General features: G+C 40.9%; 6 protein-coding genes across 6 annotated transcripts; 2 read left to right on the plus strand and 4 right to left on the minus strand. All coding sequences in view use genetic code 12, as the record gives it.

Moving 5' to 3' along the window:
• Positions 1–475: 475 nt before the first annotated feature.
• Positions 476–1,546, plus strand: PICST_60243 (predicted protein; the record flags this gene model as incomplete). Its single annotated transcript, XM_001384850.1, has 1 exon — positions 476–1,546. One exon carries the CDS (start codon positions 476–478, stop codon positions 1,544–1,546), a length of 1,071 nt encoding a protein of 356 aa, XP_001384887.2.
• Positions 1,547–1,658: 112 nt separating this feature from the next.
• PICST_36366 (predicted protein) lies at positions 1,659–2,951 on the minus strand (the record flags this gene model as incomplete). The annotated part of the gene is made up of 1 exon (XM_001385181.1): positions 1,659–2,951. One exon carries the CDS (start codon positions 2,949–2,951, stop codon positions 1,659–1,661), a length of 1,293 nt encoding a protein of 430 aa, XP_001385218.2.
• A 3,260-nt stretch (positions 2,952–6,211) lies between these two features.
• Positions 6,212–7,325, minus strand: TPC1 (mitochondrial thiamine pyrophosphate transporter; the record flags this gene model as incomplete). The annotated part of the gene is made up of 2 exons (XM_001385182.1): positions 6,212–7,031; positions 7,228–7,325. 2 exons carry the CDS (start codon positions 7,323–7,325, stop codon positions 6,212–6,214), a joined length of 918 nt encoding a protein of 305 aa, XP_001385219.2.
• Positions 7,326–7,964: 639 nt separating this feature from the next.
• Positions 7,965–9,023, plus strand: PICST_32275 (predicted protein; the record flags this gene model as incomplete). Its single annotated transcript, XM_001384851.1, has 1 exon — positions 7,965–9,023. The coding sequence occupies one exon, from the start codon at positions 7,965–7,967 to the stop codon at positions 9,021–9,023; it is 1,059 nt and encodes a 352-aa protein (XP_001384888.2).
• A 146-nt stretch (positions 9,024–9,169) lies between these two features.
• Positions 9,170–12,811, minus strand: SPF1 (P-type ATPase; the record flags this gene model as incomplete). Its single annotated transcript, XM_001385183.1, is given in 2 exon segments — positions 9,170–10,609; positions 10,622–12,811. 2 exon segments carry the CDS (start codon positions 12,809–12,811, stop codon positions 9,170–9,172), a joined length of 3,630 nt encoding a protein of 1,209 aa, XP_001385220.2.
• Positions 12,812–13,868: 1,057 nt separating this feature from the next.
• Positions 13,869–14,639, minus strand: FAB7 (short chain dehydrogenase; the record flags this gene model as incomplete). Its single annotated transcript, XM_001385184.1, has 1 exon — positions 13,869–14,639. The coding sequence occupies one exon, from the start codon at positions 14,637–14,639 to the stop codon at positions 13,869–13,871; it is 771 nt and encodes a 256-aa protein (XP_001385221.2).
• Between the last annotated feature and the right edge of the window lie 3,194 nt (positions 14,640–17,833).

Here is a 17,833-nt window from a genome sequence, read left to right on the forward strand (position 1 = left end):
TGTGAGAATGTTTGTTAGTTCTAGCTTTGTCTGTTTCGACACTTTCGTTTTGACTTCATGATAACTTCGATAAATTTCAATTCCTGTATATGAACATTTCTCCATACTATTAGGCATACTTCTTAACTATGAGTCCGCCTTAAGTAGAAATTGAGATTGTGGTTCTTTATCACTCCAATTGTTTCTATTTCTACTTTTTGAATTTGTCCGAAGAAGAAGATACAATTAGCTACCAGAATTCGTTGGTGTTGTAGAATTAGCAAATTGCGTGCGGTCATTAGAAATCCAAACTGAGCCAGGTTCATCATATCAAGAACTCATCACAAGATACTAGAAAACGGTCCAGAGTCTTGAAGAGTATTCAGAATATTCTGATTATAGAAATAAATTGCATAAGACGAGTCTCATAAGATAGAAATTTATTTGAAATTGAAATTGAAGGGTAACCATCAGAGATTAACAGTTATTGCCCGTTATGAAACCATTCATCACTGGCCATGAGGATCTCATCCACGATATCAAGTACGACTTCTATGGAAAACACATCGCCACAGCTCTGTCAGACCAACATGTCAAAGTATTTGATCTTGATTCGTCTACCTCTTCATGGGTTTTGAACGATCTGTGGAAGGCACATGACTCACTGGTTGTAAAGGTTTCCTGGGCACATCCTGAGTTTCTGAGCTCCAAGATTCTAGCACTGTGTTCGTATGACAGGACGGTAAAAGTGTGGCAGGAACAGCCAGACGAATTACATGGATCGGGACGTAGGTGGATAAAGCTTGCTACCTTGGCAATCGAATCTTATGGGCCCATATACGATGTTGTCTTTGCTCCTAACCATTTAGGTCTAAAATTGGGATGTGTAGGTTCAGATGGGATCTTCCGTATATATGAGCTGCTTGAGCCTAGTGATTTGCTGAACTGGGCCTTGACAACTGAAATCCCTATCCTCTCTCTGCTGTTGCCTGCTAAAAGCTTACAGAGTAGCTTTGCTATCGAATGGTGTCCGGCCAAGTTTGCCAGCACTGAAATGTTTATTGTTGTAGCTCTAGACCAAGGTTTTATCTATGGAACAGCCCCAGAAGATTCTCCGGAAAGAGGTACCTTCAGCTACGCGGAGGCTGAGCTGGAATCCAAAGCAAAGTCACTGAATAGCAAGTATATAAAGTTGTGCAATCTTCCTGAACACAATGGGTTGATTCGCTCAGTGAACTGGGCTCCTTGTATGGGCCGAAACTTTCATTTGATAGCGACAGGGTGTAAGGACGGGTATGTGCGGATATTCAAGGCTACCGAGACGGCAGGGGAGTTGAAGATAGAGACGCTAGCCAAGTTGAACGATCACAAGCTGGAAGTCTGGCGGGTCAACTGGAATAAGACAGGTACTATCCTCTCGTCTGCTGGTGATGATGGTAAGATCCGGTTGTGGAAGTGCAACTACGTCAATGAGTGGAAATGTATGAGTGTCATCAACACCAGCAACAGAGGTGTAAATCGTATGATTGAAGAAGAAAGCGTTCCACCGCCTACTAAATCCAAGTAGACTCGACTTAGGCCAATGTGTCTTACTGTATCATATCTAAACTTTTCGTATTTATACTTCTATAGAACTAAATGTAAAATATCTAATGCTTTTATTGTGCTTTTTGAAGACGCTACGACTTCTTGCGTTTGATGTCCTTCTCTTCAAGTTGATTCCACAAGTCTTCTTCATCACTTTCTTCCCTTTCCACCACTGGAAGAGTTCTCTTTCTCTTTTCCAGTTTTTTGAGCAACTCGACGTCACCAACAATTTCCTCCTGCAGTTCCTCTTCTTCGTAATCAAGAACCACCACAGACGATACCTCTACTCCAACATACACCTTGGCAACAATTTCTCTCGAAGCTAGATCAAACACCCTGAGATATCTATCTAATCCCCCTGTGACAAGTAGCCCTTCACCGACTTCTACGCCATAGGTAGCTCCAAACTGGTCTACAAACCTGCCGAGCAACTTGGCCACTGGCTTGATAATGTCGCCAGCTGATGCGGAATGAGTCTTGGATGCCTTGTCGTCCACTTGGATCAACGAATGTTTGGCTATCAAGTTATGCAGATCGGATATTATGACTTCACTCTCTTCCTCATTGGCAAAAGTCAAGGTGAGAATCGGCTTTTGACAAACAGTGAAGTCTCTCACTGGTCTTCGGCCATGGTTTGTGTCATATACTCGAATTTGGCCATAGTGAGTTGCTGTGATGAACTTGTAGCCCTTTTCTGGCTGTTCTGTGAAAAATCGGATCTTAGTAATCCAAACAGGCACCCTCAAATCAAGATGGTCGTTCTTGACGTTCTTGGCTGTGAACACCACCTCAGACTTGAAATTATTTTCGACATTCTCAGTGTCAAAAATTTCTGAAGTGATATCACTCTCATATAATTTGACAATTCTGACGTCGTTCTCTTCTCCACCATATCCAAAAATGCCTTCCACACTGGGGTTCTTGCTGAACTCGGCAATCTCTTTACCACCAGGCAATTGCACCAAAACTGGCTCTTTATCAAACTTATCGTCGTTGAAGTTGACAAAAAACACTTTACCAGATGAAAATGCCACAGCTACAGCCTCGAGGATGTCCACAGTGAATAACGATATAGGCTTGTCACTGGAAGACACTTCCAATTTATAGTTATGCAAAAGGTTGTATTTGTATTCGTCCTCAATTTCGTATTCATCATCTGCGATCTCATAAACAGAGAGTTCTCCGCCAATTCTGATGGCCACAAGGTACTTTTCCTGGTAGTTTATCATGTGGATTATCCTATTCTTTCTACTACAGTTAGGCTCCGTACAGAAGTTCTTCACAGAAATAGGCTGGGTAGCATCTTGCTTTGACGTGTCTGTTCCTCGGTTACAAATAACTTCTTTCACGACTCCAGTATCGTCAGAAGAGACTAGAAACTTCATCTCTGACTTCTTGTAGCTTTGGCTTTCAAGAAGAGAACTTTCTCCAGAGCTCGAATATAGAATTAGAGATGAGGTTATACTGAAAAATTCAGTATTCCTGTATACAGCAAATTCTTTTTGATAATGGTTGCAACTCTTGTACGAGTTTGAAGTCCGAGTAAAATTTGGTTATGCTTAGATGTGATAGTGAAACGTAAGAGAAGAGTGTTATATAAAGATGTGAAATATCTGATTTGAGAGAGTGGCCTAAAAGTTCAGTGGAGCCCATTCCACACTGAATCCTGTCAACCTCAAATTAGCTGAACTCAAGACTAACAGGAACAAGAGGTGACAAAGCATAATGGAGAACACTGTCTCTGGTACCTCTTCTGTCTAAACTTTCTACTTCCATCACCTTTCTAAGAGATCAGCCGAGAACCAGAAATGTCAATTGAAGAGTTTCGAGAGAAACCAAAATGTTTGCCGTTTTGTAGAGAGAAACAAATTAGTGTCGTTGTATCTTTTTTATATCCAAGGGAAACTCAACAATTGATAACAAAATGATCTTCAAAAGCAAAGCATAACTACCTTAGCCAATAAGTTCAAAATGAAGGAAATAATTGGCTTCAAAGTAGCATTCATAAAACTAATGCATAGAATAGCAAATATATATCACGTGATCCAAATCCCGTGCCGAAAACCCGTGATCAAAACAGCAATTGTTTTAACAAAGAAAAGTTCTCAGCAAGAAAAGGTCCCTTGGCCCAGTTGGTTAAGGCGTGGTGCTAATAACGCCAAGATCAGCAGTTCGATCCTGCTAGGGACCATTTCTCCTCTGAATTCACAGGGCGTGTGGCGTAGTTGGTAGCGCGTTCGCTTAGCATGCGAAAGGTCTCCGGTTCGACTCCGGACTCGTCCATTTCTTTTTGATTCTGGTAGCTTGTATTTGTAAAAAGATGCTGCTACTCTGTGGTTTTCTTTTTGTTGGTGCAAAATGGATTACTTTTCGTTTCGCAACCAAAGTGCGCATAGGCGCATTCCACCAACTGGCAAAAGAGAAGTGAATGCGAAATCGCCTGAGTTTTCTAGATTCAGAGAAGAGAGTAAGAGCTGTGAGTTGATCTTCCTAACAGTATGAACTTATCATTTTTCTCACTCAATCTTAAATCAAATCTTGTCACCACCCACTTCCTAATCTTGTTAGCTTTGTCTTTACTGGCAACAGACAGTTTGTGTATCCTGCACAGTGAACGTACCGATAAGGGCATATTTACTTATCACGTTCAGGAGCCACTACAATTCTTCTACTCCAATTCCACGTTTCAAACTGATGTCCATAGCTGAGCCTGTGTGGGGCCATAATGAGTTAGTGCCTATGGAAGAGGTGAGTAGACATATTTCGGGATATTCGAGCGGTGTTAAGGCGTAAAATTTGGAGTACTGGACAGTTCCCCTGGAGCAAAGAACCAACAAGATATATCCATAACTAAGATCAACCAATTGGTGCACATTGTGAATGCGATTGGCTATGTGTGACAAGATAACAGATGCAGCATACTATATGATCTATATTGTGGGCTGTCTTACACTCTATATTATCCCCTATGCTTTGAGAGCATGCTATTAGCTGTTCAGATTCCATTTGTTCAAGCTAGATATATTCTTCAAACTCATACTAACTATCAGATGGAGTGGAATGACCACAAACAGCAGCTTCTCACACGTTACGTGGAAGACTATGCGGATTCGCTTCTGGACCCGCTGTTGTTTTTTCAGAGAATCGACTGGCAGCATTTGCTCAAGACTTTAGATGTCCATAATCTTGAGTTGCTCCAGCTAAAAGTAGATGAGCTTTATGATAGCCGGTTCAGTGGGTTCGAAGCCGGCGAAAACGTGAATATAGCCGAGATAGTAGACCATTGGAAGAAGAAACGGAACCCATTGTTTCGGGAAGTAGCACGAATGATTGAGTCCTTAGGTCTAGAATCGTTTGAGACAGAATCTCCAAGATCAGAAAACGTCCCCAATATCAGCACAAGTAGTGTAGCTAATGTCAGAAGAACTTCTGGATCTGGAACTCGTCCGAGTCTTTCTAGAAATCCGAATAGTTTCCACATTCCACGCCAGGAAATGCCCAAAATGACAAAAACCCAACGTAGAATGTCGCTAGACTTGATGCATCTGCAATCAGCAGTGTCAGATATCATGCTGGGAGGTCATCGTAGAAACAGTAGTCTTACAAAACCAGCAGAAAGCAGTACAACAAATGTTAATGTAATCACGAAAGCAGAAGTAATATCTACTCCCAGAGCGCCTCCACTTAACCAAACACTGTCGTTGACCAAAAACAGACTAAAAGGAGTGCAGAAGAAGTTTCGTTTTGTTCTTGGATCAAAGTCGAAGTTAGACTTGCCCAAAACCAGAAACCCCAATTCCTCCATTCTGAATGATACATCAAAACCTGTAGAAGAAGGAGACAAGAAGTCAAGAAGACTTTCGCTTGTAGGCGAGAATCTTCCGCTATACATTAGAAAACAACTTGAGATATCTCCCAGATCCACACTGGTGATTCTAGAACCATCTGTAGATACGGATGAACACATCGAGGACCCTCATATAGAAAGCAATGTAATAGCTACATCGAACGAGACTACCAGTGTCAGAAAAACAGAATCAAAGAATCAAAAACAGGTGGTCAAGAAGAAATCTCGATTGCAGAATCTTTTGGCCAACTCGCAGTCTCTCTATTCTCATTCAAAGGATGTCAATTCTGCCAGATCCAGTTTAGCTTCCAGTAATATTTCCAGCAGCAACAAGACAAGCAACACTTCAGCAGGAGGAACTCCTCACTACGACTCAGATGAAGAAGACGACAACAAGGAGTACATTCTGCCCGATCTGCTTACTCGATATTATGGAATGCAAGCAGACGATAATGGTGACCATGAGGAGATTCTAAAGGAAATTGACGAGAACGAGGACGACATTGATTTTGTGAACGTCAACGAAAGCTACGATGTGCTTGTCCGAAGAGTAGCAGATGATGACAGAGAAAATACACACCATGATTATGACGATGATGATTATTTATTTAAAATATGAGTCCCTTGACTCTCTATACCACGAAGAAGTTCTATACAATTAATGATGCCCTGATGTCTATGAAGTCTATAAGAAAGATGTTGTAGATGAAGATGTAGAAAAAATGCAAATGTGCAGATGTCGATTATGTCAACATCATGTAATGATGGAGCTGATGATACAGATGTAGATGTGTTCAACTAGTCTAGAGTTTTACGATTGATTCTTTGAATAGCAGCTAATGAATACTCGTAGACAAATAGTGAAACAGCACTAGTGGGCGATGTCTTCAACACGCTGATACCAAACCCTTTGTAGAGGCCAAGAACTCCTTCGTTGGCAACAATATCTGCGAGTAACCTGAAGGCTCCTACTCTCTTCGCAGAATTGTATAAAATCTTGTACATCTGAGTTCTCTTTCTGATGGTATCCAAAGGGAATGTGATACCTTTGGAAGTTGCACCGGCTATGAAGCCACATATGCCCTCTTTAAAGGGAATGTCTCTGTCTCCCAAAGTTTCTCTAACCAACTCATACGACCAGAACATGAGTCCAGTGGTCGTAGAGATGGAAAGCATTGCCGGTTTGATACCTGCAAAGAGTCCTGTGAAGCCCTCAGACAGTATAATCTCACGTGCTGTACCACTCATGGACAAGAGCTTCTTTTCACTGTTTGCAGCGAGTCTGGTTCTGAGCAAATCGAAAGGGTACGTTACCAAAGTACTCACGACTCCAGCACCTGTTCCAGACACCAAAGAATGGGCCGAGGAAGGCAAGTTGAAACCGCTTGTATCTGACAAATGCGAGAGCCATCTGCTGATGGAAGAGTATGTTGTGAATTGTGCTGCTCCATAGAGAACATACAAGATCTCAGCAGGAACGTTCCCCTTCCAGAGAGCAATGGCACCTTCATTTTTCAAGAGGTCCTTTACTACAGTGGTCACAGACACTCTCGAACGAAAGGCGCTTCTTTGTAGTTGAAGTCTGATTTTGATAGTATCCAATGGAGCAGTTACAGCACTAGCAAAGTTAGTATTGAAGATGACAACTACGAATGATTGATTTCCTGAACGACACTAACACATGATAATCACTATGGAATAAGCGAGAGCTCAGCTATTTCTCTTTCGTCAACTTTATTTCCAGCTTATTCCAGCCAAATTATCATATCTTGAAGAGTCTCTGGGATGGATACTGTTTCGATTTTAGTACTTACCGAGCAACAGCTCCCGATATAGAGCCGGCAAGAAGAGACTCGTAGGGAGAGACTTCCGAGCCCTTCCGCAAATGATCTTCACGCTTTCGAGACTCCATCCATTCACTAGGCTTTGCAGAGAAAAGTTGAAAATAGGGAAGCATATCTCTGCTCCAAAAAAGCTTTGGGATCTGTATAGATTCATGCAGTATGCGATCAAATGAACCGAGACAAAGAAGAGATTAGGAGGAGAGAACAGCATAAATGGACATTTAGGGATACTCCATATTTAGTTGGAGACTCAAAGCAAAGAGAGGCAAGTTTCAGAAAAAGCCATGGGTTAGAGTGGAAATCTATTTCCTCTTCATGTCTTTTAAGGGTACTGAGTCAGTCTATAGAGTAGTCAGTAGAAATGGGTGCGAAATTCTTGCTTCTATGAATGTAAACAGGAATTCTACCTTTTCAGCCACTTGAGCTAACTAACTCTAATCAATATCTCAACATCTTCATTTTCTGCTTAAATTTCCCAACTTCACAAATCCATTTTTTCACTTTTTGACGCTATTTTCACAAATCCTAGTCTTTATATTATTAGCATTTATTTTCAGTATGAGACGCGATTTTTCAGTCGCGCCTTTAGATTTTGTCTATTCGAAATATTTATTCTAATTTCCAGATACAGATTCTTTATGAATTCCAATTGATGCTTTTCTTTTCTCTTTAGTTATCTTTATCAGTTCATAGCGACCATTCAGGCGATGGACATAAACCCTCACCCGCATATTCCCAAACACATTTTTGAGGATTTGATAAAGAAATTCCACTACATTGATACCACCCTATCTCTTCACTATGCAGCGCACACAACCGATCCATTGGTAACCAATCTCCTAGATACCGCTGCCGAAATGGGCCAGAAAAGGATTAAAGTCAGCGACTTGGAATGCATCATATGTGTAGATTCCTCCACTTACTTTTTGTACAAAAAAGGAGATAATTACTATGATTATTCCCAGATTTACCTCAAGATTCCAGGCATTTTCAGCCCAAAATCATTATCCCAAAGGAAGTCCGCCTTCACCCAGCAAGTAAACAAATGGATAGCAGAGAACCAAGGGAGAGCTTCCTTGCATTGTCAGCCTGTAGAAGAGATATTGAAACAGAATGAACAAATATCAACTATCACTTCTGATTCCTTACCCTTAGTAACTTCAGCATTATCGATATCGTCAGCATCTTCTACATCCACACTGTCGAAATCACTGCCGACAAAAATAGTCAAACCTCGCTCCGGCTCTTCTTCTCCGACGAAACGTAAAGGTGGAATTCTCCTTTCAGATTTGAAGAACGATTCCTCCAAATTTAAGTTTCAGCTGCGGGACGAAGAAGTCGAGAAACAGAAAAGCAACGGTCTTTCTCTTCTCGACAGAATACGTCTCAAGGAAAAGCTCCAGAAAGAAAAAGACAGAGAAGACGAGATCAATAACAGTCCACAGAAGAAGTATGAACGATATTTGCTAGACAAGAGCATTCCAATTTATGACATGATCTACCAGATGACAAAAGAAAACCAGCTTGGAAGCACAGACCAAGCAAAGGAACAACCTACAACTCTTTCGGTGACGAAATTGACAGCAATTATCACCGACAGCATGTCGTACCCCATTGAAAAAGACGAGATAGTAGATGCCTTAAACCTCATGGAGAAGAAATTGAAAGACTTATGTCTCTTCAATATAATCAGAAGAAATGATATAGTCGTTCTCAAAGTAGGTCAGCTTCTGAGAGATAGGGACTTACAAATGCTCAGGAAGTAGCAACAATTGCATTATTAATTAAATTATATTACAACAAAAGTAATAATCATGGCCCTCTGATTTATTGACTCGGTAGAATTGTAATATATATGTACATATCTATAAAAATTAATGATAAAAAGATCCATATGATTGTGACAACTTGACTAATCATCTCTAATAGCAATGTCAGCCGGACCGGAATTCATGAAGTAGTGCTTCAATACCACTTCTATGGCCCAGGTGAAGGACAAATCAATCAAAATTGACCCTGTCAACTTGATTTTGAAGTCTGTGCTCATCTTGACAAACTTCATGGCTTCGTTCAACTCTGGCATTAATTCAGTGGATCCAGCAAGAGTCAAGAATGAAACACCCAACAAACCATAGTACATACCCTTGTTGTCTTTAATGCTTTCCCTGAATGGCAAGCCAATGTAGTTGACAGCAAAGGTGGACACCTGTTGAGCCAACTGCAACAAGAACATACCGGTGTTCAACAATGATGGAGAGAATTCCTTTTCCAAGTCAATCTGGGGTTCTCTTGGTTCATTAATATAGATTTCTCTGGTAATGTAGATCAACGTGACAATGTGAATTGCGAATTGACCCAAGATAGAACCCATGATGTACTTGTTAAAGATACCGTCCTGTGGTCTTTCTTTTGACAACTTCTCAATTGGCCTACCACGGGAAATCGACAAGAAGCAAATAGACAATAAAATACCAGAGATGGTGGATTGAGCATCACCAAACTTGATTCCAGCCAAGTACAACACGGAAAGAGAGTAGGCAGAAATCAAACAGTTCAAGGCTAAGATCTTGTACATTTGAATGGTGGAAACCAAGGCACAACGACCTTGACGAATAATGTTTGTAACAGTAGACACATTAGCCAACTTGGAAGTGAAAGGCGCAGCAACAGAAGCATCTCCCAACTTCAAGACTGGAGCTTCGTCTTCACCTTCTGGATCATTAAGTGAAGCCATCAAAGAGTCAGCAATACTAGAGGCACTTTGCTTTCCTTCCTTAGCTTTGATCTTGGGAAGACCACCCCTGTTAGCAATGGCCACAGCACGTCTCATTTCATCTGTAATTTCCACACCTCTCTTTTGCAAGGCTTCCAAATATTTTGGATTGTTTGGTCCAGGTGGATAGACATGGGCAAGTTGAGGTGGAACTGGAGGTGGGTTCTTACCCCAGTTGGTGAAAATCTCCACTTGCTTTTCATAGACTCTAGTCATGGCTTCGATCTTTCTGTTTTCAGCAATCTTCTTCAAGCCGTCTTCAGTACCGTTCAACAAAGCGACACCAATGTGGGCTTGTTTTAAAGCACCCACATCATTGGTTCCGTCACCACACATCAAGGTGTTGTAGCCAGCTTCCTTCAACGATGTCAAGATGAACTCCTTCTGGTTTGGTGAAACTCTAGCATAAACCCAAGTGTGCTTCAACAAGTCCAAAATTTGCTCGTGGTCAGCCAAGTAGCCCAACGCATAACCAGTGATACAGACATCGTACTTCTTGAACAACTCGGTGTTGATTTCATCGGAAGACTTGAAAGGAATAACAATAGATTCAGTGACGTTTCTCCAGACCAAATTCTGCTCATCAGTAACATCATGGTGCTCCTCCGGAGCATCCAAGATCAACACGTCCTTAGTGGTGATAGCCACCTGCTTAGCAACGTGACAAGCAGTCAAAGGATTGTCACCAGTGATCATAACAGAACGGTGAGAGGATTCGTTTAACATCTTGATTGTTTCCACAGCATCGTCTTTCAAAGGACAGTGGAAAACAATAAACCCAGCAAAGTGCAACTTGGACTCGATTTCTTCTCTGGCAACCTTATTCACATTGACGTTAGCATCAAGGTACTTATAAGCCAAAGCTAGCACACGAGAACCAGATCTGGTGAACGACTTGTAGATATCTTCATAGTTCTCTGGAGCATCAATAATCATATTGCGGATTGTCTCTGGAGCACCCTTAGCGGCTACAAAGTTCTTACCAGGGACGGTATTAATGGAGGAGATAGCCGAGGATCTTTTCAAGGCGGATGAGAATTGGAAACGACGCAAGATCTTGATCTTTTCCGACTTGCCTTTTCCAATGTCTCTTTCTACAGTATCGTTATTTCCGACGTTCCAATGGGCGGCCTTCAAGGTGGCTTGTTCCATTGGATCACCTACAATGTCACCATCATCAAGTCTAACTAAAGCATGAGCCGAACCCAAGACAAGAGAAGTCGTTTCAGGGGCGTCTTCGCACTTGAACAAGTGGTGGATGTCGTTGAGGTTGAAACCAGCTAAACCTTCAAACACAAGATCTTCTGCAGTCAAGGTTCCGGTCTTGTCGAAACAACAGACATCGATTCTACCGGCCAAAGGAATTCTGAAAGGTTCAGTACAGTAAACATAGTACTTTTGTAAAGCAGCCAAAGACGAGTTCACAGCCATAGTCAATTCCATAGGCAACTCAGGAGGAACTACGGACGTAATAATAATGATACAGTCTAAGATTAACTTGGCTTGGGTTCTACCCATCCTCGTTCCTTCGACCCAAACGTACCACGAGGCAGCTATAGCGAATTGCAACAAGAACAAGATGAAGAGTAATGCCTCTTTGTTGCCCACAGAAACTCTTTCACTGGAGAAGATCATCATACGAACCAAAGAACCTTGCGAAGTTTCAAATCCTGTCTTGGTCACATACGCAAGAGCTCCGTTATCGGGAGCAATAGGAACGATGGGGTTTTCCGGCTTGGTCACTTGCAAAGCCGATGTACCACCATGCAAAATCGAGTTCTTGTCAAAGCCATCTGGCTGCAACTTTTCACCGCTAGGTCTCAACTTAATCGACTCCTTCAACAAAGGTGTAGACTCACCAGACAACATGGCTTCGTTAACAATTGCACTACCGTCAGTCAAGAGTAAATCACAGGGAAGTGCAGAGTCATCGCTAGTTCTGGTGACAGAAACCAAATCGCCAGGAAGCAATTCGGTGGTCTTCAATTGTTTCCACTTTTCACTTCTGTAAGTGTAGATAGTGTAAGGCTTGATACCCATACTCTGGAACTCAGCCATGGTCGTTCTTCTCTGGAAGACGGTAGTCATCTCGAACGAAACAAGCATAAAGAGCGAGAATAACGAGTAGTACCACTGCTCATCCATACACCAAAGAGCTACACAGAATATCTGGAACACAAAGAAAGGAGCAACGGCATGTTCCTTGAACAACTCCAAGAACGTAGGGACAGGAATATCGAACTTGTTTTCACCGTAGTTTCTCAAAAGCTTCTCCAAGTCTCCCAGTAACCCTGTGGAGTTCTGGAACTTGGCCAATTCAGGCTCTTCGTCGAAGAGGAAAGCAGGAGGCGAAAACTTCTGGGTTTCGGTATGGAACAAGTGGCGACGTTTCTGGTACAAAAACGACACCTGCTTTTCACCATCATGGAATGTTTCTCTAGAAATTGAACAGATTTCGCCAACTCCCAGGTTTGGGGCAGGGGTGATTTTGATATGACTGGCTTCAGCAATCGTCTTCACAGGAGAGTAGTTGAAACGAGAGTCAATGTTGATGTTCCAATGGGGCATCAACCAGAAGAGCATGTTAACAGAAATGATCGTGATCAAATACACAAACGTCCATTCGGCCCCTACAACATACTTGTCGTAGTGGTTAAAGTAGATCTCAAGGAAAACTGGATACACTATGGTGAATGGCCACACATAGGGACGGAATAAAAACAGCTTGGGAACCAACAACTCAGCCCCAGCTATAGCGGAGTTGTCAACAATGCTGGACATGGTGATGTGACAGCAAAATATAACAACAGACAGAAATTCGCTTTCCGAAAGGTTCAGAAAAAGAAGCTACTTCGATTTAATTCTCTATAAGGATGTCGTAGAAGTTCGAAGAAGCTGAAAAATTAGTGGATGTTATCGGACTGCAGACAGCTGGCTCAAAAAAGATTCTGCCAGAGCCACGAGATTCTGTGGATGCAAATTATACGAGAGTACTTGTCCAGATCCTATATGGGTGTTAGAAATTGCAAGTTTAGAGAAGTTAATCAAAAAAGGGATTTGGTAGACTTTTAGGGGTTACAGTTATACTATAAGTTGTATAAGATCGTTATTGGAGTGATTAGATCAAATTGGTTGGTAGCGCCGCAATATAATAGTTCCAATATTTTGCAATACTGATTGATGCCATTTCAACAAGTGTAATACAAATTAATTTTAAGTGTTGAGTGATGTTTTATTATATATGTTTGATGCACTGTGTTCTATTTTATGGTCCTAAATGGTCTCTCAAGCAGACTTTTTGTTGACAAAAGTTTGATTGCGTGAACTCTTCAATCAAATTGGACAAAGTTCTCTGATGGAGTGTAGATCACGTTGTGAAGGAAGCCAGGGTGAATGGAACTCCATTTAACCGGTGCTCTTATATTTCAGTTTCTCAACCATAAGGGGAGCCACAATAAAGTCATCTAAACAGACAATTGGAATCAATGCCTATAGGCTGTTTAAAACTGGAATCTGACCAACAATTAAATGAACAATACTCGAATCATTAAATTGTTTTTGCCCAAGTTTCTCCTATGATGTTACGGTCGGATGTATTTTTCACAGACATATGAAGTTGTAGCAGCTGCAAGAGAACTGCTTCTGAATTTTCACTGTTTAGACTGAGAATTAAGTTCCAAAAGTCATGATTTATACAATTATAACTAGATGGAAGAATCAACATTACAACTCAGATACGCCCCAAACTCAACTACATAGTGGCAATTGAAATTCTGTGATTTTATTTGAGCTTACGTTACACATTCTATATATGTTCTACATAATGTATGAACTATACTCAATATGGGAGAGTTTTTCCGTCATAATTGAGGAAAGACCCGTTCTTCTCTTCATTCAACTCATCAATTAACTTGGACAAAAAGGAAGCACTCTCTTCTGGAGTAATCATCAACAGATCGAGGAAGGCAGCAACTTCATCGTTTGTATCTGCCTTTATTTCATCGAAGGTCTTTGTTCCTCGTTCGGTCAGGACGACACCTGGATGAACTGCAATGACGATGAAGCCTTCCAGAGCAAGTTCGGCCCCAGCTGCTTTGGCGATAAAGTTAAGTCCCGTCTTCGAAAGACCATATGAATCCGTTGGGAACGCTGGATTAAAGCTGGCAACAGATCCTGCTACCGAAGATATAAAGACCACTTTCTTGGTAACTCTTTTAGTTAAGTAAGGGTACAATGCCTGGAAAAGAAGAATTGGACCCACAGTATTAACCTTCAAGTGCTTATCCCATTTTTCGGCTGGGGTACTAAGGACCGTTCCACGGGATTCCAGAAAGATACCTGCATTCGAAACAAAAACATCGACACCATCCGTGATATCCTTCAATTGCGAGTCAATGCTTGCAATAGAAGCTTCATCAGAGACATCCAACTTGAGAATATGAAGATTGGAATTCTTCACAGCCAATTCATTCAAAGCCGTAGCAGAAGCTGGAAATCTTGCAGTGGCTAAAACGATATTGTCTGGATTGGCTTCGAGGTAATGTTTGGCCAATTCAAAGCCAATTCCTCGGTTTGCACCTGAGATAAAGTAAGTCTTTCCTGTAGTCATTTTTGGTTAGATTGCTTTCAAAAATTGTTTATGAAATTGGTAAAAAGTACACCTATTTATACTGGGTAATTCAAAAGCTGCTTCATGATGACAAATCGCAAACAGAAAAACCTGGGTTTGAATGCAATCTGGTTACAAGCATTTTGCAACTGAAATTTAACAAATCACGATTGCACATAAAGCTCCCGTGGACTCGGTCAATTGAGTTCGGCATTAATAGTTGCCTCATATTCGGGTTTAGCACAAGTGGAAATAATTCTTGCATTTTGACATTTCCAAGAAGGAATTGCCAACAGCTTTGTGCTTCCTCTAAGAAATGAATCCTAGTTTTTTTTGTCAAATAATTAAAATTGCTCTGTCACCGAATACGTCCACATCAAGTCAATTCTTTATGACTTGACTATTTGCTATCTATAACGATTTGAATTAATTTATCATGAGTAAGTTGAAAAGTCGTAATTCTCGTTTCCACCAAATATAAAAATAGTCAAGCATTAAGTTTTAGGATACCTTCCAGAATTACATACAAAATACGGAAACAGTAAGAAGGTCTTCCATCAATACTTTTTGATGATACTCGGGCAATTACCATCCACTACACTGCGGACGTTACAGAATAGTACGACCGCGATTGAATGCGATTACTAACTGGGTGCAAATATTGGACAATATACAGAAGATACTACATCAGAGCCTATTCGTGGTTTAAATTCACGAAGCATGGAGAAATAGCATAGCCCCCGGATGCAGCTGCCACACCAAGCTATGCTAAACTAATTCGGGATATCATCTTGTATTATCAATTCTAGTGCTACACTCGCACCCTACAAGTGGCTGACTCAAGGAGTCACAGGCAATTTCCGAGGCTCCAGGTCAATTTAGAAATTAGTAGATTGAAGAGATTGAAGAGATTGAAGACAGAGCCACGAAAAGACAAGAATAAGAAGATATTGACTTCCGCAAATTTTTCAGAGTTTGACATCATTGAGCCGAGAGTGTGGCCCACTACATTGTTGAAAGACGTTTACTGGTTCACTGTGAATGGCTTCGCAATTGCGTACACCTCTTTATGAAAAGTAAGAATAATTGTAAAGGTACTAATTGTATTGATTGCAAATCCTAACTTAAATTCACGTATAGCAAGTTTGTTCTCTGTTATAAATTCAAAAACTGTATGACAACATAAACAATTCAAGCTAGTATTTCATCCCACGGTTTAGTACTTTCTCTATCTCCTACTTCACAATGACAGCGGAATTTAAGAATGTCATTAGCGACCAAATTGAGAGAAGCCACCAAGACAATTCTCCATAACCTTGCGCATCGAACTTCGAAATTAATAACCCTCCAATAATTTGGGCAGCACACAGAGCCAAGGTGGAAACAGTCATCGCATAACTTTCAATTAACTCTCTTGACGTATTAGAAGATACCTTAGTAAACAAAATTCTCATATGACCAGAACTAATCCTGTTGACGAAGGAAATTGTTGTACAACTAACACCAAGCAATACGAACGTGACTATCGGGTTTCTCTCATTGGATTTGAGCTGTGTGAAATTATATAAAGGCAATAGGAAGTTAATGAATACGAGAAAGTCAATTCTTATCACACGCCTAGTACTGATGCTGTTAAATAAAAGAATGATTTGAGCCATATATAAGCCAGCGGTTACAATATAGGGAAAAATGAATCCCCTGCAATAGAACCTTCCTCTAACAAGAAGTGGAGACTTTAGTTCATCGACTGTAAGTATACTGGCAACCAAAATAGGTAAAAACTCAAAGTAGATACAGTAGATACATTGCTGGAAGGAAATTATAAATACGCCAGCTATGCAATTTCTTAATGACATTGGTGACAAAAGTTCCCGTTCTTCCTCTGTTTCAGAATCTTCTTGGGAGAGGTCTTCTACTCCTGGGAGATACACCTTAGGGGTGTCGCTTTTGGTAGCACAGTTGTCCATTTCTGGAGACTCCATCTTGTTGTCCAATAGTAGTTGGCCCACCATAATTTCTTGACCATCAAGCTTGTGGGGCCTCTTCGCTGCTTCGAAGCCCAGCAGACGTTTGCTAAAATCTCCTACTTCTATACCTATATCACGTTCATACCTTCTCTGTTCATGCTTCTCTACAAGGAGCCAACCAAGAATGACTAGCACCACGATACTGGAGGAAATGCAGAGGTTGGAAGGAAGAAATGAATACCTTGAAAATAACAGGCCGCCATCCTTTGTAAGATTCATTGCAACACATGAATTAAGTAATGCGAACCAATAGCCATTCATTCGCCCACCTCTACAGGCCAGGAAGAAGTTGACGAAGGTACGACGTCGATAAATGTAACCATTGGAGAACCCCATCAACAGCCGTGCCAAAAGAGCCATGTATAAGTTTGTGCTCAAGCCATAAAGAACCATGGAGAATGCTGTACCAGTGCTTGCGTACAATCGAGCTGATTTTTTACCAAACCTGCTGGACGCCTTGATCCAGAACAGTGTGCTTATGAACTGGGTGAGTGCGAAGGCAGCTCCCAAGTATCCACTGTAGACAAAGACATTTGCATCGTCGTTTATTATATTAAAATTCTTGATCACGAAATAGATATAGGGGTACATGGACGTAAAAGCTATAACCTCGCATACTCCTATACTAACGGAAATGAATTTCTGAAAAAAAGAGCCCTTAATGAGGGATAATTCGTCAATGGAAAATTCCATCCTTAAACTAGAGATTCGAAGACCGAAGTGGAAGCTGTGCAACGATTGCATAAGATACCAGAAAGCTATGTAACTGATATGAGCTGAATCCCAATGATAGATTATTGAGAAGAGAAAACTTAATACTAACGAATATTCAACACGAGTTTTCCATCTTGTCTAATTGATATTCCGGTATCACCCCCTAAATTTCAATTAAAGAGCAGCAAATAAAGTTTGGTACGGCTTCCAGAAAACGTGCAGATAATTGGTGCACTGTATTCCATACATTTCTTATAATAAAATATTTGACAGCTCCAAGCCAAGAGAGATTAAGACGCCAAGCATTAAATGAGATTGAATTTTGCTAACTCTATTTCATGGTCCTATATGGGCTCTCAAGCAGAATTTTTGTTAACAAATGCTTGATTGCGTGAACTCTTCAATCAAATTGGACAAAGTTCTCTGATAGAGTGTAGATCACGTTGTGAAGGA

The sequence above is a fragment of the Scheffersomyces stipitis genome, chromosome 5 (genome assembly GCF_000209165.1).
Source record: "Scheffersomyces stipitis CBS 6054 chromosome 5, complete sequence".
Lineage (NCBI taxonomy): Eukaryota > Fungi > Ascomycota > Pichiomycetes > Serinales > Debaryomycetaceae > Scheffersomyces > Scheffersomyces stipitis.